This window comes from Hippocampus comes, unplaced genomic scaffold, assembly GCF_001891065.2.
Source record: "Hippocampus comes isolate QL1 unplaced genomic scaffold, H_comes_QL1_v1.1 scaffold62, whole genome shotgun sequence".
NCBI lineage: Eukaryota > Metazoa > Chordata > Actinopteri > Syngnathiformes > Syngnathidae > Hippocampus > Hippocampus comes.
The window spans coordinates 1-23,595 of record NW_017806062.1 but is presented as its reverse complement, the minus strand read 5'-3'; the positions used below and the strand labels follow the sequence as shown (position 1 = coordinate 23,595).

Genomic DNA, 23,595 nt, shown 5'->3' with positions numbered 1-23,595 from the left:
CAAAAAGTCACTTGAAATTGAAAGAGAACGTGTGGAATCAATTCATGTGAGTGGGTATCCAAAGTAAAAGGCAAAAGGTTGCTACGATTGGAAAGAGCACGCAATCAAGCGCTTCTTAATGACGGTTGCCCAGCATAAAAAGCAGACAGAGCAACCGCTGACATTGAAAACATGCTTGAAAGCACTTCTTAACACTTGTTCGGCTTAAACATCATGCTGAGCTTGAAAGGGCGCACATTAAAGCACATTCCCATGCTGAACACTGACTGAAATAGAAAGAATACACGTTGAAATACACCGCAGTGCTTAGAAAACCAAGATAAAAACTTTGAGAGCTCACTGATATTAACAAGGTTCACATTAAAGCACCGGGCAATCCTGAGCACTCCATATAAAATGCCAAGCACTCGCTCATAAACGAGTAATCATTAAAGCACTTCCCATTGCTGGATACCCAACATGTAAAATACCAATTAAGGGCTTGCTGAAATTGCAAGGATATGCATTAAAGCTCTTCTCGTTGCTGATTACTTAATGTGAAATAGCGAGTGCACGCTTAAATGGAAAGAGTACCCATTAAAGCAGAAATCAGTGTTGCCAGTTTCGTGACTTTGCGGCTGTCTTGAGCTACTTTTCCAAGCCTCTGGCGACTACAAAATGATGCTCACTCCGCCAAACTGCAAAATGAATGGCGCATGCACAAAACCACCACCGGCTGATTTCACCCGAACTCACCCGCACTCCCACTCAAACTGGGTCATCAAAACTTTTGTTACCCACACCTCTTTCAGACCTTTCTAGTCAGTTCCTGCTTCTTCTACGGTCCAAACTCTGAATTGCTTCTTTGATTGTGTCAGCAGAAAAGGCATACCGGTAATCAGCTTTGCATTATTAACATCATTCATGGACAAGCCTTGAGTCAAAATTGGAGGAAAATGATGGTTTATTCATTCAATAGAGCTCCCATATCAAGAAACAAAAAAAGAAATGACATTGAAACAACAAAAGTATCGGGTTAGTACAAATCTGTTCCTTAAATACAAAAACAAGCTGAAATATTGTTGAAAACAAAACTTTGGCAGTGTAGCCCGGGCAAGCAATATCTGGGAAAAAAAAAAAAAAAAAATCGTATATAATTTCTATCGGTCCAGTTCATTACAGAAAAACATACAGTATGTACACAATGCACAGCAAGAAAAGGATTCCAGTATATTTATAGATATATTCTCTACATTTAATACAGTCCTATGAACATTAGAAATCATGCACAACGTCGCCTCACTCGCAAGCCCTGTACAATCCACGTGAGGGTATATTTACACATTTCAACAAAATATTCTACAAGTCCTCATCATCACAATAAAAAGAAAGTCAAACTTGATGCAAGTTAAGAAAAAAAAGAAACCTTGATCCCGTATAAAGGCTCTCAAGAAGCGTCATTAGTACAAGTCAACATATTAGTGTGATGATCGTGGAGAAATGGATGCTGCGTACATTCCGATGACCTGAACGTGATGTGATTTAATTTTTAATGTGGTCTAGTGAACATCAAAAAATGTGCTGTAGCTTAAAACAATCAAGTCAATCACCGCAGACTGCTGATCTCTTCCGAGGAAAAACTTAAATCTTCTTTTTTCCACATTTTTTTTAATGACTGTTTGTGTTCTAGCAGGAGTGAGCATAAAAAAAAAAAAGTGCCCATAAAACGTAAAAGCATTTTTGCTTGGTGGGGGAGAAGTTTGTTCTCTACACTGTGTGTATGTTGCACCAAGATCAGAAACACCCCTCACCGCCACTATGTTGACCACATTTTAACAAGCAATTAAGGAATTGTGCTCCGTATCATTAAAAAAAAAAAAAAAAGCCTTTATCTGCACCAGATTGTATATTTTTCTCCCGACAAAAAAATACAACAAAAAACCAAAACCATACTGCCTTGGCAGGAGTAAAAACAAGTTAAGGGCACTGACTTCTGTCAAGAACAAAAAAAACCTGTTTAAATGTTTTAAAATATTGTGTTTTGCTTATGTTTTTTTTTTTTTGCGTGCTACCAGGCTTATGCAAAAAAATCTATTTAAAAAAAGGTGACAAAAGAAAAACAACCACACTGAACCAAGTGTTCTGTTGTGGTTGTCTTCGAAAAGTTCATGCCACAGGACTTAGGACAGCCCTAACCTGCTTTCCAAACATGTTTCGTCATGTATGTAGCACGGCCCTCAGTATGAAATAAAGGCACTAGCACACCAAAAAGCAAAGGTCACATTCAGGCGCACACTGGAGCGAAGGTGGGTGAGGATTTAACATGCCATGCAACGGGTCATGAGGCGGATGGACAGTACAGTGCTGCAATCGTATAGCATGCTTGTAATGCTCTTGTTTTGTATGAACAGTACTGTGGAAAAGTCAAGTTACCACTAGCTTTGTAGTTTTTTTTTTTTCCAGGCATATTTGTGTCCATTTTTTGTTAGCAGCCTGCTCCCTAGTTGACGAAGGATGCCAGATGGACATTATGAATTTGGTGGCGGACCGTTCCATTAACATCACAAAGGAAAATCAAATTTCTTTATGGAAAGGTTCCCCCACCGCAGAGCACCTCAAAGTTTTCCCGCTAATTTTCTGACTAATGGACTGGCGTGCTAAAATAAATTTAAAAAAAACCTAACCACAAACCTCGTCTGGTGCCTTTTGCATTTCTGTACACAGTTTTGTGAAACATATTTTTGCCTGGTCCTTGCTACTAACTAACTAGCTCACTAAATGGTAGCTAGCTAGCTAGCTCAGTCGATAGGTCGCCAAACAGGTGTAGTAATAGCAATGCGAGCACTCCTTCAGGTTTTTTTTAGAAAATGGTATCATGTTTTGCTATGTATAGATAGGTAGCTAGAGTGCTAACTAATCAGCTAGCTAAACAATTTCACAAACAGAATAGAAAAAGACAAATTGGTTGTATAGTTTTCGCACAGTCCAACTAAAGCCTCGTTAGCTCACCAACCAACCAATTTTAAAAGGAAACGGGAGGATTAGCATTTGATTGACACCACCAATCTAAAGAGTATTGTGTCAAATGGTTGTCTTTTTTTTTGTTGTTGTAATTATGCTAACTAGCTAATGCCTGTATGACAAACTTGCTTGCCAACTCACCTGGAACAAATAAGGAACTAATGAGCCAAGAAGAAGGAATATAAAAAGGAACAACTAACTCACTAACTAACTGACTGACTTAACGGGTGACTAACTAGCCAGCTAGCTAGTGAGCTAACCAGCCCAAAAACCCATGCCCTATTTTTTTGGGATGAATAAGAACAGGCTTGTAAATGACATGAATTAGTGTACTCTTCGATTTAAGAGAGTATTCCTGAAGATGCCATGCTAATTAAGCCAATAGAAGCTCAATGAAACCACAATTCGAAGTGTGTACTTTGACGAATGCACAGGACTGTTCCTATGAAGATATTACGAAGGTGCGGGCCTTGAGTCATGTCAATTAATTTCATGTACAAGCGTCTGCGTGGGAAGAGAAACACATGGGAGTCATGCTTTGAACATACAAGCTGACAGACATGTTTATCATGTTAGTAAATGATAGGCACCAGGGTAATTTGAGGTGGCAGAAAAGCAACTGCCTGCTGACCTGAACTGAAATGATCACCTTGGTGATTTATAAATCGAGTGGATGTCCTGAATAGTCAGATAAAATCGCGGTGAAAAAAGATAAAAGTCATGGTGAAAACGTCTATGGAGTCCAAAGAGAGTCTTGTTCACGGTCAAGGCGTTGGGTTATCGCCTTCCTAAGAGCTTCTCTCTGAAGGTTTCCCCCGATGACAAGACGCATGTTATTTTTCCCGCTTAGGATGGCGAGACTACACGAAGGAGTTCAAGGAGTTCATGGCGTTAATCGGGGATGGCGCTTCGGAGCTCTCGTGGCCCTCGGCGGTGTCGCGGCAGGCGCTCTTTCCGCTATACTGGCCGATAAACGAGCCGTCCTCGTTGAACTGGCCGTCTCCTCCTTCCCCGTAGTCTACTAAACTGTCGTCACTGCCGTCCCGCTTAACCGTGCCGCTCGATGGCGTGCGGCTCCCTTTTAACGGTTTATGGTCCTCATTGTCGCTGAGGGAGAGAATGACATGCAAGGTGTTAGCGGTGATCATGATGTGCCGGATGCAGCTTTTTCTTTTTCCTTTCTTTTTTTTTCCCTTTCTTAGATGGAGCATTCCTACAGTAACTTTTACCATTGCTTAAGACAGTGCCCCTCAAAATTGGAGAACCCCTGATACTTAAAAAAATGTCTATGGTCACTTCATACTGTGGATTTTCACCAATCGTGGTTGGGTCTGGCACTTAATTCTGCCAGCACATACTAATTTGCCATGGCCTAGTCATTGGGAATCACTGGTCTAAGCTATCGTAAAAGCGTTAGCTCCATGTCTAAAGAAAAAAAAAAAAGCTCTGAGTGATTCGTTGGTTTCCATCAGGCAACAGGGGAATAGATGTCAAGCAATGTCACACTGGTTGGATTCCCCTTGAAACCAAATAAGAGATGAGGTGGTCACTGTGTTGTTGTTTTGTTGCAGCGTCACAGACACAAAAATGCTGCGATGGCAAAATAACAAAAATGACGACCAAACACCGTCCATCCAAAAGCAAGCGTGTGATCGTTTTCGACAAAGCGTGACATAATTATCAAAGCAACTCTTCTTCATGTACATGAGTCGAACGTCAATGAAACACAGGCAAGAAAGCCGTCATGATGCTGAAAGGTTTGTTCAATTTGGACACGAGTTAGCGTATGTAAGATCCACATTGCAGACAAGAGAGGCACTCACTGAGTGTCTTCAGACATCACCAAGGCTTTATGACTTCACAAATATTCAACTTGATGAGCGTTTTTTTGTTTGGTCTTCTCTCTCTCTCTCACACACACACACACACACACACACACACACACACACACACACACACAGACAGACACACAACATCACCCTTACCTCTCCGCACTGAGGGATTCCCCTACACGTACTCACAAGTAAACATTGTCTGATCCAAACAGGCTGATCATGTGACTTATTGAGGAACTAACACAACAAATATTTGTTAAAAAAAAACAAAACAAAAAACGATTTGAGGAAAAAAGTAGTATTATGTATATTATGAAATTATGACTTTATCTTCTGAAAATATTTGCCTTTTTTTCCCCAAAAGAAAAACACGTGAAAATGACACCAACCAAAATTAATGATAATCTGTAATATAAAGGAAAATTAGGGCAAGGCAGAAAAAAAAAGTATTACACAAAATTATGAGAAAAGGAAAATGAAGAGGCCAAATTTGTAATCAACAAGAAAATAATTTGTAACAATAAAAAGATTTTTGTGTTACATATTTGTATTTTATGATCACATATCTTTATTCTTTATAATGTTTCAAAATGTTACATTTCCCCTAGCTTTTTGCGTCACAATGATAATAATATGACTTGATATTACTTTGCTTTTTTAGATATATTTTTGGGTGAGTGTCATTTGGACTCGCTTCAGAAATCAGAATCAGAAAAAAAATAAAATAAAATTCTATTTAACGTATTGCCCAAATGACTGCATCCTTCCACATACATATACATCTACACACGTAGACGAACGATCCATTTCAACATGTCATCAACTAGTGCAGTCTTTTTAAAATCCTCATAAATGTATATCAGCTCTTCACAGCATGCATCCCACATATTATATCCATATATTTCCTGTACATATAGATATGCATGTTATATCCGTTTTAATTCTATAGAATACATTTGGGTATACATACAAAAAAAAAGTGAATATAAAGTACTTCTTAAAAAATGTTTGTTTGGACCCCATCATGTTTTTTATGCACATTACAGTAATAAAAAAAAAAAACATGACAACACATAGACAATATACGATAAAGTGCTTTGTTCTGTGTGCAACCTCCAGTCGGGATGCTAACCGGCATAGCTTGATTACGGTGAGCTTTGATCGCTGTCTTGAGTAGCTTATTATCAATATGGATATTTTCGCAGGAAGAAACAGACCCACCCTTTCATCCTGAGAACCTGAACAATCCCATCCAGCAAAGAGTCCAAAAAATGTCCCCCCACAAAAAAGTGCTTTAGGCTAAGAGGGCAGGGGGGCACTTCCTGTTGATCATTTCAGTGGTCAGTGGTGAAAAGAGCACCGGCCCGGCTAGAAAGACTCGATGGGTTTAAACGAGCCTCCCGGGCTAGCGGGCCTTGAATGCGTTCTCTCACCTGTATTCCCCAAAAGTGCAATCTTCGTCTTTCATGGGCTGGAACTCCGGGTCTGTGTGAGCGTCCTCCTTCTCTTTGACTGTGCCCAAAACGGAAAGAGAAGTGAGCCAGAGTAAAACAGATTCACGCTGTCGCTATCACAGCGGCTTTCAAGGCCCGAGCACCAACAAATATATCGCTTGTTCTGTGCCTCGAATTGACTGAACACTCGCCAATTTTTGTAAGCTCATTTTTCTTGGTGGAAACAAACATATTTTTTAAAGTCACGTAGTAGTGCCCCCTGAAACGTTACCCAGTCACCCACAACAAATATTTTGGTGGAAATGTTTGCTATGAAAAATTCAAGGACCAAAGTCCAGAATTTAAACAGGAAGTTAGCGATTTTTGAAAATGGCCAAATGGCTTTTGAAATAGCCAATTGGCGCGACTTCCAGACATCCTAGTTCGAAAGAAATATCCTACAAGTAATGCTAAATTGTACTCATTCATCCAGCTAAACTTATTTTCATCCAAGTCCCACCCAGTTACTTCAGGTGTGTCCCAAGGCTCTGTCCTAGACCCTGTGCTTTTCATTATCTACCACTTCCCGCTTAGTACAATTTTCCCCAAATTTTACACCCTCTTTCTCTGCTTCGAACTTATAATAATAATAAAAAATAATAATAATAATAAAATAAAGAAATAAATTACAATATTACATACAAGTGCATTTATCTATCTATCTATCTAGCTAGCTATCTGCACTCCTCACCTGGATATTTGCCTCCTTTGTTCCTCTGGATGAAGCAGATGATGAGGAGGATGAGGATGAGGAGGGCGATGGCACACATGAGGCCGATGAACCAACCTTGCGTGGCGATGTCCACCTGTCGACTCGCCACAGCTGACCAGCGAGGGAGGGAGGAGGAAAGGAAGAGGACACTTTCACCTTTTCCGTTTTGCACTGACTATACTCCTTGACATGTAGAAGCATCATTTTACGATCTACTTGCTCAGCAGCGGCTCGTGTTTGGTTAGCTTGCTAACCGCTTTCATGATGGGAGGTTAGAAACATCCAGTGTTGGGGGGAGAGAAGTAATGCAATGACTCTAAGTTGCATTTTTTACTGTATTTTAATAGTGAGCATAAGTCATTACATTTTCGAACTATTATATGCTTTACGGCATGTACGACTCCTCACACTGTGACTTGGGTCCTGCTGTCCTAAGTTATCATTGGCTGGCATTTTCATGCCCACCCACCAAATGTGAAATGAAGATACGATTCTATGAATTCCCACAGAGGAAATTCAGGCGGTACAACTACAAATCCACACATACTCTCCATAAATATATTTCTCTTGAGTAAAAATATTCACCGAAACCAGTCAAATCAATATAAAATCAAATTATAACGACAACAATAATTGACTATGAGCGTCTGCTCTAAGAGTTTGTTGTTCTTATCAGTGGTGGGACTCGCAGATCTTTTGCTGCATGGTTTGCCAAAAGCAGATGCTGTTTCGAGAAACTTGCCATAGGTACCACGAATTGTACTACTCGTTGGAGGAGCGCGACACCCATAAAGCTTCTCCAGGTGGCGCTGAACTGCAGTCAGGGACAGAAAAATTCTTTCCAAGCAGAAATTTTGCGACGTCATTCCAAAGTCATTGGAATGACCATGGCCTTACAAAAAACAAGCATTGTGACTTTTCGGACATCCTGTACATAATTAAGGATGTTTTGGAAGTACCGTATTTTCCACACTATAAGGCGCTTCAGAATAGAAGGTGCACCTTCAAAGAATGGCTTATTTTAAAACTGTTTTCATATATAGGGTGCACCACATTATAAGGCACATAGAATAGAAGATACAATAGTGGCTGTGGTTGCATTATACATCCACGAGATGGAGCTATGCTCAAGGGAATACAATACAATACAGCTTTATTTATATAGAGCATTCACAAGCGCTGCAGCTGTAATAAAGCGCTTTACAGAACATTTCAAATATGACGTCCAAGAAATCTGAATATTGATCCGTATAGAAGGCGCATCGGAATATAAGGCGCACTGTCGGTTTTTGAGAAAATTGAACGCTATTAGGCGCGCCTTATTGTGAAAATAACTTGCCCAACACTGAAAATGTCCAATACATGGATGATGCAATGTTTTCACGGATATCACACACACACAGACAATCACTTACAGACAAAAACAACACACACTCACAAGTTTACTATAGATGATATTGAAATATTAATTCAAGTCACGTAGTGTACGGCTATATTAGCGCTACAACAAAAGTCACAACTCCATATAGCACTACAGAGCATGCCTGCTTGAGACGGCAACCATCCAATGCACCGCTAAAAATATGTTGTTTTTTTTTAAAAAGTGCAAAAGCTCGGGTGGGCCCAGGAACGCGCCTCACCTGGCACCGTCACCGTGAGCTCCTTGGAGCGGTGGGGCTCTTGGTCGGCGTGACCTTGGGCCACCAAGCGCACCCTATAGGAGAGGCCCTCCTTCAGGCCCCTGAGCATAAAGTTCTGAGAGCTGTTCACCAGCTCTTTGCGCCACTCGTCTTCACCTTCACCTGCAGGGGGGGGGACGGCGAACAACACAGCAGATGTGTGCGGGGTTGGAGACGTCATATGAGTCGTGACATGATGGGAATGTGCCGGTGCGCTAGACAGCAACTATTTTCTGCTCATATAACCTTACAAGCCACTTTATTAGGTATACTTGCACAATGTAATGAGACCCTATCCAAGAAATGTATTTTAAAAAAATGATACTTTACGTTTTAACCCTCTGGACAAAGAGCCACACACATTTGTCGGGGGGTTTTCCCATCCACAATGAAGATAATTCGATAACACTCCCATTGTTGATGCGTGGCAAATACACGAAACTCCCGTCAATAATAGGATGGAACATTTTTTAACCTACTTTGCAAAAATAATCTCTCGCCACCTTATGCGGAGCTCTCAAAAATGATCATAATAATATGAATAACATTGCTTACTGTTCTCCACTATGTATTCTAAATAAATGTTTCTCTCCGGGCCCCAGTACTCCCAAGTGATCAGGGTGCCGTCCTCTCCCCTGGAGGAGTTAACGCTGCCAAAAGGACTGGCCGCTGGCGCTGAACACACAAGAGAGAGCATCTGTTGGCAGGCGTGATGCACGAAAGGTGCTACCGGGGGTGAAAGCGCTCAAGGCAACACAACCGGAGAATGAATGCACGAACACGATGCATGGGCAACATCAACACATTGATGGAGGATGGGATGCATTATTCTTTCGGGGCGGGGGCAAACAAACAAGCCTTTCCATGCGAGGAGAAGTCATTCTCATATACAGTGGAACCTCTATTGGAATAAAAAAAAAAAAAAAGACTCAAAAGTCAAATCAGTTCAAATCATCAACAAGCATGTGCCGAGTCAACAACATTTGCTTTGTCTTTGCTTTTTTTTTTTTTTTTTTTTTAAATTCTTATATGGACCATAGAACAAGAAACGACACATTGGAAATGTCCTGGCTGTTTGGTACATTGTAAGCAATCCACTTCGGGGTTTGCAGTTAGTTGTTTGTTTTTTTTTAGAAACCACCACGCCCGAGGAATGACAACCTATCAAAGACAACCGACACACTCGCGCAGACCACTCCGACACCAAACTCTTCGTGGCAGCCACTGGACGGGAGCCATGAAACTTGAAACCACAATCAAAATGAAAAAGATGCCGTTCATCCACTCTCGGTGGCCCGATTAAACTTGGACGTCAACCAGGCAATTGTGTTCTACTTTGACCGTTCCACTGTACTGTTTCCACCTCTTTGTTTTTTTTTTTGAGCACATTTCTTTGCAAGGCCAACACTTTGACCGTTCCACTGTACTGTTTCCACCTCTTTTTTTTTTTTTTTTTGAGCACATTTCTTTGCAAGGCCAAGGTAATATGACATAAGCAAGACAGGGGAAGGGAGGAGAATGCGCATGGCCGTAATGCATGCGTAACTATAAATACCACTGCTTCCCGTGTCAACGTCTTTGTCGAGATGAGTCAGGAGAGCTCAGACACAATGGAGAAATGACAACAGGTGGGTCACCATCGATGCGGACATACACAAACTTCCAAGCACACACACGCACACACACACACTAGCACGTACACACGCGCAAAGCATTGGCGAGGGGTCTGTGCGAGTCACCCGTGCAATGTCATGCGACTGGATCAGACTTAAAGTGGTCAAGTCACAACGCCAGAGAAAAAATGTCACCCGTGCAATGTCATGCGACTGGATCAGACTTGAGTGGTCAAGTCACAACGCCATAGAAAAAAAATGAAGGACACTCGACACAACGTGATGATGACGCAACAATATTAAAACACTGAACATGGCAGATGTTCAATGGGAGCTTTGAAAAATCTTAAATCAATGGAAATGAATGTGAGATGTCTGAGTGCACTGTAGATGTATTTTCTTGTTGTGCATTCTACTGCCTAATACCAAACAAGATACTGGAAAAAAAAAAGAGTTAATCAGGTGTTGGATTAAATTTAGCAATTGGGAAATGGGTACTGTATATACAATCGTGAACGACAAACCTTCTTCTATGGTTGATTAAACTGTTTATGGATTTGTTTGGTCAATATATTTAACCCTTTGAGGGAAGGCGGTTACTCCAGTGGACAGCTTTTAATGTTATCAGGTTACAGGGTGCATGAAAGGGTTCATGACATTATTTCTATTTAATTTTTGGAAAATGCCAGTATCATGTACTAGTACGTCTCAATAAATTAGAAGGTGTCAAACTCAAGGCCCGGGGGCCAGATCTGGCCCGCCACATCATTTTATGTGGCCCGCGAAAGCAAATCAAACATGTCAACTTCCATGATGCTTGTTAAAATCTCTTTCAAAATTTTAAATCCTCGTATTTAATAAATTAGAGACATATTGTAAGCATTTTCTTGTGACCAAATTTTCTTGCGACCAAACCCCGTCATTACAGTCACTTAAACAATAGTTGAATAAACCATAATTGTTGACTTTTTGATCTGGTTTTAGTCATAACGGCCCTCCAAGGGAAACGGTAACTAAAATGTGGCCCACAACAAAAATGAGTTTGACACTCTTGGGTTAGAGGGAAAAAAAAAAAAATGTATTTCCGTAGTTCGTTTCAAAAAAATCCAAAATCGTACATTGCGCACATATCATGAAACACACCAATGAAAGCCAATCCTGAGCTAATTTCTATCATGAAAAATCATTTTGATTGTTTCTCATGTCATATTCTTATTTCTTCAGACGGTTAATTTTGGAGTTTCCGTGAGCTGACATGAAATAATAAAATATTAATAAGCTTTAACCCTTTCATGCACCCTGTAACCTGATAACACGACAAGCCGTCCATTGGAGTAACCGCTGTCCCTGAAATGGTTAAATACAGTCTCTTGGTCTACAGAATGCATAAAAGTTTATTTTTAATTTGACACACCAAAAAAAAAAAAATGTATGTAGGTGAGCATAATTTCTGAATTAAAAACATCAATCCGCATAATATTCTTATTTCTTCAGACGGTTAATTTTGGAGTTTCCGTGAGCTGACATGAAATAATAAAATATAAATAAGCTTTAACCCTTTCATGCACCCTGTAACCTGATAACACGATACGCTGTCCACTGCATTAACCGCTGTCCCTGAAATGGTTAACTACGGTCTCTTGTTCTATAGAATGCTTATAAGTTTATTTTTCATTTGACACACCAGGGGGGCCAGATCGGGCCCGCCACATCATTTTATGTGGCCCGCGAAAGCAAATCAAACATGTCAACTTCCATGATGCTTGTTAAAATCTCTTTCAAAATTTTAAATCCTCGTATTTAATAAATTAGAGACATATTGTAAGCATTTTCTTGTGACCAAACCCCTCATTACAGTCACTTAAACAATAGTTGAATAAACCATAATTGTTGACTTTTTGATCTGGTTTTAGTCATAACGGCCCTCCAAGGGAAACGGTAACTAAAATGTGGCCCACAACAAAAATGAGTTTGACACTCTTGGGTTAGAGGGAAAAAAAAAAAAATGTATTTCCGTAGTTCGTTTCAAAAAAATCCAAAATCGTACATTGCGCACATATCATGAAACACACCAATGAAAGCCAATCCTGAGCTAATTTCTATCATGAAAAATCATTTTGATTGTTTCTCATGTCATATTCTTATTTCTTCAGACGGTTAATTTTGGAGTTTCCGTGAGCTGACATGAAATAATAAAATATTAATAAGCTTTAACCCTTTCATGCACCCTGTAACCTGATAACACGACAAGCCGTCCATTGGAGTAACCGCTGTCCCTGAAATGGTTAAATACAGTCTCTTGGTCTACAGAATGCATAAAAGTTTATTTTTAATTTGACACACCAAAAAAAAAAAATGTATGTAGGTGAGCATAATTTATGAATTAAAAACATCAATCCGCATCTTTTTCTTGCTTACCTTCATCCACGACGGTGATCGCCTCCTGCGTAACGGCCGGGCCGGCCCCCTTGCGCGTTATGGCATTCAAATAAAACTTGTAGCGCGTGCTGTACTTGAGGTTGAGCAAAGTGACTGAGGTCTCATTGGCGGCCAGGGCCAGCTCCTCCTCTGGGCCCAGCTCATTGGAGTTATTGACTACGAGATGATGAGGGGGGGGTAAGTTGAATAGAGGTGCGAGTAGGAGAAGGAGCAGGAGCAGGAGGAGGAAGAAAATGTAGGTGGGTTGAAGTGACAACGATGACAAGTGCGGAAAGTGTTTCGGAGCAAAGAGGGTTCAGGTACAAGAGGCGGAAATGACAAAAGGTGACTTGTTAATTGCTGTCACTAAGACTAATTAAACGGTGACTCGATATGGTGATTCATCCTCTCGATGGTCTAACCCCAACAGGATGACAATACAAGCAATGAGACTGACAGCTACACAAAGCCAGACGTTCATTGCTCAGAAAATGAGCAAGAAACAAGCTCACCTGGGTGGTATTTCAGGGTGTATCCCGTAAGGAGTCCGTTCCGGTCACGAGGAGGGTTCCACTCAAGGCTTAAAGAGTCCAAATTGGGGTTGGTGACCGTCAAGGAGGAAGGAGCTCCCGGCACTGTGAAAATGAATTAGAGAGGCACCCAACTGTCAGCTCAAGAGCTCTGGAAGACCTCAAAGCAAGAATTAATGTCCCGTGTCAGATTGTGGGCAAAAGTAGAATCCTGCTCACTTATTTTGACTTTTAGGTACTATAAATATTCCCTTCTCGTTGCGACGGAAGCCGTATGCTAAACTGGCTAAACGGCGCACGTTGGTTGCCATGACTACTTCTTTGTGCATTTCTTCTACTTTCTTTTGGAGGTTATCAAATACTGGTACAGTATAAAACGGTGCCAGTAATAGACCAAAAGGATTTGCCAACCACCGGAAGAAAGGATGGAAGAAGAAGTGGTAGTCATGGCAACTAATTTGTGGCGTATTGCTAGTTTAGCAAGTTGCTTCCGCCACAACAAGGATTTACTAGTTAGGCGAAATAACCGACCGAGGATTCTACCTTTGGCTGCAATGCAATGCGAGATGGTTCTTAATGTAAGCCATTTTAAACTATAAAGAAAAAATATTCCGTAGTTACAAGTGGAAGATTCGAATCCAACCAGAACTCGTTCGCTACCGTCAACATGAAGGAGGGACGTTGCTTTGAAACAATGCAAGCTTTACTGTTCTATACCGGTCTCAGTTTTTGTAAATTAAATCACCCCCACCCCCCCAATCAAAATGGGACATACTCCAGAGCGACCCGTTATCCGAAAAATACGGTAATACTTAACCAATGATTGAAAATCTATTCTTAACATCACCTACACAAGATATTTGAGTCATGCTTGAAACAGTCAGAGAAATTTTCTTCTCCTACCTCCTTCGGGGGTCTCAAACTGTTGGTTGCGACTCGGGGGACCGTCTCCCTTGCCGTTGTACACCCTGACATTGAATGAGTAGAGACTGAAGGGGTGTAGGCCAGGCAGCTTTCCTTTGCTGTGGTTGCCGCTGAAGGTGAGGATCTGCTTCTCCGCGTGATGGGGGTTATGTTTGTGCAGACTGCGCTCTCGCCAGTAATACACCTGCGAAAACGAGATCCTCAGTCGCCCGATTTGCGCCGCCGGTGTTCAGTTTATTCCCATGCCGTACCTTGTACCCTTTGAGGTATCCACGTATTTGTTCTTGAGGCACGGGTTCCCAGTGGATTTCGGCCAGGGTGCTGTTTAACACGTACGCCTGCACAGATTGTGGAGCGGCGGCCGGCACTGTCGCGACGAAACAGAAACACATCATCAGCCCTTTCAGGGGACAGGGATAAGGGGATAAGGGGATAAGGACAGGGGCCAAGCACAAAACAGTGAAATAATTGACACTCCCCTAAAAGTGATTTGTAATTGCGTTTTGGTGCCACAAGATGGTACTTTGGCAAGAGCCAGATTGATGCGTGACTCCCTCAAAGGAATTCTCCACAGTATCGATCTGGGAGTGCTTCAATGTGATCTGCTCGGGAACAGCGGGACATTCAGTACAATACTTTGTGCTGATGGGGCGATGCCGTAACTTGTGCACGCCAAGCAAACTTTTGTTTTGACCAACCACAGCAATGGATGAAAACTGTCATCACATGCTTGGTTTGCTTTTGCGGGCCATATAAAATGATGTGGCGGGCCCAGATCTGGGCCCTGGGCCTCGACTTTGACACCCTGAAATGGAGAGCGTCGTAAATCATCAACCCACTTATGCTTCTAGTTTGTCCACAATCATGAACCCGAGTTACATAACACTATTCAGTAATTATAGTAAAAAAAAAAACTATCGTTGCATGAGAGTCATTAATAGTATTGGCTAGAACGTTAGCCTAAAAATTCTGCTCGTTCAACCAGACACTTGTGGGCAACAAATATGTGCACTAGCAAGTGTTTTATACATTTGACGCTTGTACTTTTTGCATTGAAATAGATGTTTAAATGTGTTTACTGCACGTGGGAGGGATAGTATTATAAAAAAAAAAATGAGTGGGTCTGCAACATAACAACTTGTGCATAACAGCTTTGCATCGGTGAAAAGGGCAGGCTGGAGACTGAGCAGTCGGACTTACGATCCTCTCCAGAGTGGCCGAAGGCAACGGCGGGTTCGGGCGCTGCACCGTAGTCATTCACGGCCTGAACTTTGAGCTCGTACGGAACAAACGTGGGCGTTCCGGACACCACAAACTTGGAGTTGTTGGCTACGGTCGCCATCATCCACTCGGTGTCCATCATCTTCTGTCTCCACATCACTCTGTAATGGAGTCCCGGCCCGTTGGCCTGGAGGCCTGACAGCGGCTACGGAAGAAGAGGTCAACAAAAGTTTACGCCGAAAAAGTATAATAATCATAAAATAAGTATGGTACCTTGACTCATGAGTGTCATTTGTTCCTGTACTTTATAAAAAATTACCTTCCATGAAATGACAAGATTGTCATGTTCTGTTCCAAAACCATGTACACCTGTTGGATTCTCATCTGGAGCTTTTAAGAGGGAAAAATACACATGTATATTACACAAGTTCCCGAGAGGAAAAAGATTTCACTCTGGATTTTTAGTACCTGAAGGCTCGGTCTTATACATCTTAGAGGGGAAACTGGGCCGGCTGCTGCCCATGGCATTGACAGCAAGGACTCTAAAGGTGTAGTGAACATAGGGCGACAGCTTCAGGTGAACTGTGGTCTCGGTACCGGCGACCTCGGTGAGGTTGTGCCAGTGACCTCTGTGGTGGTGAAGCGAGTCCTCATACTGGATCAAAAATTCTGTGTGAAATAATAAATACAACATTTGATCAAATATATAAGGTTGGCAAATTTAGAGCTGTGCGCTTTGAGTGGAGTGCTAAAAGTGTGGCACGCCATGCTGGGCAGCACTGAGGTCTACTGGAAGAGATGCAATGTAATTAAAAAGACCTTGTGACAAGGTCAAAGTATCCTTGAGCAAGACCTCCTGATGCTGCGTCATCACGAATGAGGTTGTGCCAGTGACCTCTGTGGTGGTGAAGCGAGTCCTCATACTGGATCAAAAATTCTGTGTGAAATAATAAATACAACATTTGATCAAATATATAAGGTTGGCAAATTTAGAGCAGTGCGCTTTGAGTGGAGTGCTAAAAGTGTGGCACGCCATGCTGGGCAGCACTGAGGTCTACTGGAAGAGATGCAATGTAATTAAGAAGACCTTGTGACAGGGTCAAGTGTCCTTGAGCAAGACCTCCTGATGCTGTGTCATCACTAGGACTGGTCACCAGTCAATTGCAGTAAGTATAATAAAAAATAGGTCACTAACGAGAAGGGACGTGCCGAAAGGAGAAGAAGAAGAAGATAATAAAAAATAGGTCACTAACGAGACAATACAAACAATACATACCATATTTTCCGCACTATAAGGCGCACCGAAAAGCATTCCATTTTCTCAAAAGCCGACAGTGCGCCTTATAATCCGATGCGCCTTATATCCGGATCCGTATTCTGATTTCTTGGACGTCGTATTTTAAATGTTCTGTAAGTCACTTTGTTACAGCTGCAGCGGTTGTGAAACCGCTGTAGAAATAAAGCTACATTGTATTGTATTGTATTCGTTTACTGTAGCTCCATCTAGTGGATGCATAACACAACCGCAGCCACTATTGTAGCCTCTATATTATGTGCCTTATAATGCGGTGCACCCTATATATGAAAACAGTTTTAAAAGAGGCCATTAATTGAAGTTGCGCCTTATACTCCGAAGCGCCCTGTAGTACGGTATAATACGGTAAATGCTTTCTTGACTGACTTCAGCACGTTTCAAAAAGTTGGCAAATTCTTAAGTAACCCTTTCATCTTTCCATTTTACTATATCCGGCCCTGAAACTAAAAAGTTTGAACACTTCTAGTTTAAAGCATGCGAGAGCAGCAAAACTATATAATGAAAATCTTTTTTTAATATATGGTCTCTCAACGGGTGGGTCAGGAACGTGTACCCCGTAACGAATGAATTGCTACTGAATTACAATCATGATTTTTAGGAGTGGACGACCGATGGACTCAAGGCTAATGCGGACATAACTTCATTGTGAGATGAAGTAATGTTCATGGTTTTGTAAACTGCATTGTTCGATAAACTATTAAGTTAGCTGACAGACAAATGTGAACAGTGACATTTTGTAGCTCAAAAGCAGAGTTCGGTATTTGGCAAAATGTATCCATTCTGCCCAATGCAACACTGGCATGGAAAATAGGAGTTCAGAACATTCGACGCTGAATTCACACATACTCTCAATAGGACTGTTGTGCTCATCGCCTGGAATCCAGGTGAGTTGAACGCTCCTCTTTTTGTGGTCCGTCAGCTCCAGGTCGGTCGGGGGTTCGGGTCGCTCTGAAGGAAGACACGGCGCACAACAACATGTGAGCCAACGCCAAAGATGCTCGGCGTCGGGTTCATGCCACGAGATGACACAAATGAAGACGTACCCGCGCGAGCGGCGTGTCATGCATATGAATTGATGCACGTCGAGCTTGAGCGATCGCTCGGGATGAGATGAATGTGTTTTCGACCGATAATGCAGAACGCATGCTCGGATTAAATGAATGATGAGCGCGTTTGACATTTGAAAGCGTTTCAGGTACTGCGACTGCATCACAAATGATCCTCTCTATCCTCGACTCCAACGGGAATACCAATGGCCGTTCATCCATCCTCTTTCGATAGCGCGTCCGCATTAGGGTGGTGGCTAAACTGGAGTCTATCTCGGGGGCGTTTTGGGGTGGGGTACATCTCAGGGCAGTCTTCAACTAACCTAACAAACATGCATATAGAGAGCATGCAATCTCCACAAGGAGATTCAAAACCAAACGTCCTGAATGTGAGGCAGACATGCTAACCAAAAGCTGCCCTCATGCAGAACGACGACAATAAATCAATCATCCATTGGCATTCTCAGGAGACACGTGCAGAAAGAAAAATCATCCCAAAACAAAAGTGAGGCATATCTGTCAAGCCACGTGCGCCACAGGCTTTACCATTGCCAACGGTCGGCGTCGGCGTGGCCTCTGACGGGTCCGCGAGCGGGGACGGAATACCAAGTGTTACGTCAGCCATATTAAAACAAAGATTAGCCGGCGGCCATTCAATATTCATGTTAAGAGTGTAGAGCGTAAAGCATATCGAGAGTAAATCCAATAAGAGCTCTGCAAGTCAACCACCCGGAAAAAAGTTGAGTGAGCAGCGAATACATCACGATGTACGGGGGGGGGCTCGTACCAACGACGGTGAGCTCAGCGCTGGCTGAATCGTGGTCCAGCGTTGTGTTCATGACGCACGTGTATACGCCGGCGTCGCTCTCCATCACGTCGGCGATCGTGAGGCTGTCGGCGTCCACCACAAATCTGCTTCAAGCAATCAATGAAATGTTTTCAGATCAACGGTGAACAGTATGAATAACTTTACCGTCGTCGTTTACATATCGGTCACATTTTCACCTCTCGTCGTCGGGCAGCTCCCCGTCATCTTTGAGCCACGTCATGGTGGGAACGAGCGAAGGGTCGTGCTTGACTTTGCACTCAAACACAACGGACTTGCCGCGTTGCACCATTCGGTACTCGGGCTGCTTCAGGATGCGGGTCGGTTCTGATGACAGACGAGTTTATGATGCAACCATTACACTCAGCTCGCTTTGTTTTCGTGGGTCTCAAAGTGGAACGAGGGCTCCCACTTGTGGTACTCAGAGTGTGGTAAGAGGCCAAGTCCTGAACAATGAGTACCTTTGACTTCCAGGTGCACGTGATTCTCATAGATACCGAGAGAATTCCGCGCCGCGCAGGTGTACTTTCCGCTATTCCGAGGCTGAGCCACACGGATTTCCAAAGTGCCGTTGTCGTGCTCCTTGTACGTCTCGTCGTCTAGCGTCCCGAAACGACTCTCCTTGAACCTGAGACAGAAGCGGGTATCTCATGATTTTTCATGGAACATTAGCCGTGCCGGTTCAGGGTTCATTAACTCACCAGGTAATTTTGGGGATGGGTGAGCCGAAGGAAGTGCACTCCAGCAGGGCTCGGTGATTCTTGATGACCTGGTAGACTGTGTTGGCCGGCGTCAGCACTCTGGGCGGCTCGGCTGGAAAACGAGACGCGGTGGTAAATGCGATGCGGCCATTCAATGCGAATGTGTCCGTGTCTGGCTCATTTTGTTATCGGAATGCAAACGGATGGCTTCTGTTTGCAGATTTCTCCTCTGAATTTATCAAGTCACAGCCACATATCCTCGCAGATCATTTCCACCAGAACGTCAATTTCAATGAGTCTGTCGGACCCCCTCACCGCCGCTACAGGCTCCCCACAGGGCTGCGTCCTCTCACCACTGCTTTTCATTCTCGACAATGATGAATTCAGGACTTCGCACCCCAAACTAGTGATGTTTCCTAGCGACGTGGTTCTTCTGTCTGGCTCTACTCAACACCATGGACCTGCTCTGCAGCAGTTTTTGGAGTTGTGACGGCTGGAAATGAATATCAGAAAGGCCAAGGTGGTGGTGGCAAACTCCTCCAGAAGACAGATATGGTAGCTGGAGCTGTCAACAGTACCATCCCTGGGTCACCGGTTGAGATTCTGACCAAAAACTCAAACCCGGGGACTGTCTTCGATAACGATCTGACGTTGTCCTCCAACACAGATGTGAGCCTGATGCAGCGCTATTAAAAGATGTACCTGCCGGATAAGCAGGGTAAAGATTTTTTGGACATCGACTCTAATGTGATGAAAGAAGAGTCAAGGTCGATTAATCGATGGCATTATTTGGCAAAGAAGATGAAGCGTCACTTTACACCGCCACCCCATGTTTTCACTAGCAATCAGAATAGCTAGCTAGGCTAAAACAGCTTATTAGCGCAACGTCGTTTTGAGGCTTTAAATGTCGATAGTTAAGTCAACTCGTGGACGAATCAGTTCAACCCCCATGAGGATCCCACCCCATTTAAATTGGTCCACGGGGATGAATTCAGTTTTCTGAATCTGGACTTACACAAGACGTTAACAAAGGCGTTGGCCAGGAGGTAGCCGTGTTGGTTGGAGATGTTACACTGGTACACGGCGCTGGATCCCATCTGCACGTCAGTGAAGATGATGGTGTCGTCTTCCACTTTCCGGCTGGGGTCCTTTGGAGCATCTGTTTTCACGGGTGACAGAATATTATGGAACTTGACAAGGCGATTTTCATCACATGTATTACTTTTTCGGACCACAAGTGCCAACATGTGCTCGTAGCATTTAACTGACAGCTACCGATTTTTGAAAACACTCAATCGATATATATCGGGAGTGTATTAAAATTGGCTTTGTTATTCCGTTTTATCATGAATGCACATTAATATTTCATGAAATATTTTATTATTATTATCATTCAATCCGAATTTAATTTCATCTGTACTTCATTCTGTATTCATGAGTCTACTTTTTTCTGCGCCAACATACTGAATCTATTTTCTCATTGAAACCGACAAATGACAATGATATATCATTCTAATATGTTTTTCGTACCTAAATACAAATTCCTCAGTGTCGTCCGTGACAAGTGAGGGGCCATTTTCAACATATATACGCTAATAAATGCGGTTCCTGCCCAGTAATAAGAGATGTGTGGGTGGAAATTTCACTTAATTAGTCCAAAAATGATTTATTTACTATAAATAATGTATCTTTGTTGATCCAACCACACCAGCGGCTTTTACTGACAGGCAGAAGAATTAAATGCTCTTCCACGGAATGGTAGAAGGTCAAATTTAACCGTGCAGTCACTTGCAGCCATTCGTACTACATTCCACAGTGAGTAAATATATTTGTTAGTAAATTGTGACAAGATCGTCATTATTTCAGCATATATACTTTTTTTGGGGGGGTTGCGGGGGGGTCAGAATTGTTTGGTGTAGAGTGTTTCTTCACTCACTCTCTATGGGGACGCCATTCATGGCCCATTGGATGCTTGGCTTGGGCGTGCCGCTGGCCCTGCACATGAGCACCCCATTCTCTCCTGGGGCCAGGACGAGATTTCTGGGAGCGCCGCCGATCCAGTATGGAGCGGCTGAAAAACAGAAGGAAGATTGAATCATAGTGCACGCTACACGGATCATCATGTGGGATAGGACGTACCTTTGACCGTGATCTGAATGGTGTGGTGGACTGAGCCCAGCTGGTTCTTGGCGGTGCACCGGTAGTCGCCCGCATCTTCCTCCGACACGTTGACGATGCGCAAGATTTTCTGGTGATGCAGGAAAGAGGCGCGCGTGCTCGGGAGCTCGCCGCTCACTTTGGCCCAGGAGATTACAGGAGTGGGGCTTGCATTTAAAAAGTGGAAAAAAAGACACATTCTTTTGAACTGCTTGTATGGAAAAAGTTGAGTTACCGCAGTTAGCGAGATTCCAATTTGTCTGTTTTTTTTTTTAAAGCAAATTATCTTCTTGGAGTTGTCTGGTTTTGTGATGAAATGACATCAAAGACGTTTTCAGTAAGTGAGCATTTTTTTTTTCCAAATTAGCCTCTTGATTGCTTAACATGTATTACTTGGAATACAGAAAACATAAAAATTATGATAAAAACGATTTTCTTGAATCTGGAAAGAAAAAAATATATTCAAAAAAATATGATCTTACTCAATCCAGAAAAAAAAAATTGAGGTGTGCCTTTGAGTTTGAGTTCTAAATGTACAATGACGGGGGGTCTCAAAATGTTCCGCACATATTGGGCTCTGCTTCTGAAGTTAAGAAAACGGGCTAGCCAAGAAATAAGTGAGGCACAAGAAATAGAACAAACGTGCTGATTTCAGCAAGACAAAAAAAATCGGGAGCGTAAAGTATGCTGTAATTCTCGATCCTTTTGGTATTTTTGACCAATTTGGGCCACAAACACCTTCGTAAGACACTTGGGAACGGTTTCAAATTGTAACCAAAATGCTTCATACGTAAGGGTGATACATACAGGCCTTCCGCAAAGCACTCCATCTCCAGCACCTGACCCCGGAGCACCATTTTGGAGCTGGACGGTTCAGACGGGAGGAGGAACGTGGGCTTCCTCTCATCCACCGGCTCTTCTGCAGTCACACCCACACACGAGTTATGATCACTCTGCGGCTAGGCCAGATGTCACTGGCATCCACAAAGAAGCCAGCGCATCGCAAACCACACCTCTAGTCGGACTTTAGTGCCCGGTATTTGCATTTTCAGGCAAATTAACAGCAAATGATTTGCCCTCTTGAGGGCCATAATGGCGAGTGAAATGAATAAACGCAAATGAGATCAACACTTTCTGACAATAAACCGATAAAGGCGTCATGTGCAGGTGCCGCTTGGCAATAACGCGAGCAATTTAATCCGACATCTTGCGCGCCAAAGGGCGAATAAGAAAGAAAGCGAAGGTCCTGTATAACAAGAAAGAAGGAGGAGGAGGAGGAGGGGGCAGTGGAGTGACAAATTAGACATTTCTTCTCGGTGTGTCCAACATTGTAAAGATGTTATCACAAGGCTCATTCAAGAAATACAAAAGACAAGCAAAGATTTTTGATTGGATGGTGCGGGGGAGGGGGTGGGGGGGGGCTCGTTTGGAGTGAAGGGGTGCGTGTTACAAGGATGTTACAGGTACCTAAAATTAGAGTAGTGAGGAAAAGGCTTGAATTTAAAGGTTGACGAGTTAGTGGGTGGGAGAGTCTGGATCCCATACAGCACAGTGGAAGCTCCAAAGTCGAACGCCCCGATTTTGAATACGAGCAAATTTTAACCACAGTAAGAGTGAAGATTAATTCCATGCGAGGGTTTTGCTTTTCCTTTGGCTTGTGTTTTTTTTGTTTGTTTTTTTTTTGTAATACCACCATAAAAAGGAGACCAGCCATAGCAAAGAATGATGATAACCCTTGAACCAGATTGAAAAAAAAAATAAAAATAAAAAATCATCGTCTAATTCTCACTCAAATTCTCTCAAAGTTAAACAAGATGTTTAAAGTTTAATGTGGAACTAAAGTTGAAGTTAAATGTTAGTTTATTTTTATTGTTTCCTTTTTATGAGATGAAAAATTACTCATTGATCATGGGAAAGAAAAATACAAATCAATTTGTTTTAATAAGTTACTGGAATTTTCATAAAAAGGAATCTTTAGCCGATTTTATTTAATTTGCTTTGCACATGCTATTGCTCAAATATTCCGATTTTAAAAGTGGTGACATTTAAGAGCTCTGTATTTGGATACATAAAACAACAACAAAAAACATGTTAAAAGAGAATTTAAATATACTGTAGTAGTCAT

The 23,595-nt window shown here is 42.4% G+C and overlaps 1 protein-coding gene across 1 annotated transcript; it reads right to left on the bottom strand.

Moving 5' to 3' along the window:
• Window positions 1-925: 925 nt before the first annotated feature.
• Window positions 926-22,423, bottom strand: LOC109529815 (neuronal cell adhesion molecule-like; the record flags this gene model as incomplete). Its single annotated transcript, XM_019893279.1, has 22 exons — window positions 926-4,107; window positions 6,269-6,347; window positions 7,020-7,151; window positions 8,681-8,842; window positions 9,275-9,394; window positions 12,751-12,927; window positions 13,263-13,385; window positions 14,184-14,388; window positions 14,456-14,571; window positions 15,405-15,630; window positions 15,745-15,815; window positions 15,894-16,094; window positions 17,587-17,688; window positions 18,333-18,362; window positions 18,574-18,698; window positions 18,792-18,939; window positions 19,074-19,240; window positions 19,314-19,425; window positions 20,329-20,472; window positions 21,250-21,384; window positions 21,453-21,637; window positions 22,278-22,423. Coding segments are annotated over 22 exons (3,153 nt in total), but the record flags the coding sequence as incomplete, so codon positions are not given.
• Window positions 22,424-23,595: the final 1,172 nt, after the last annotated feature.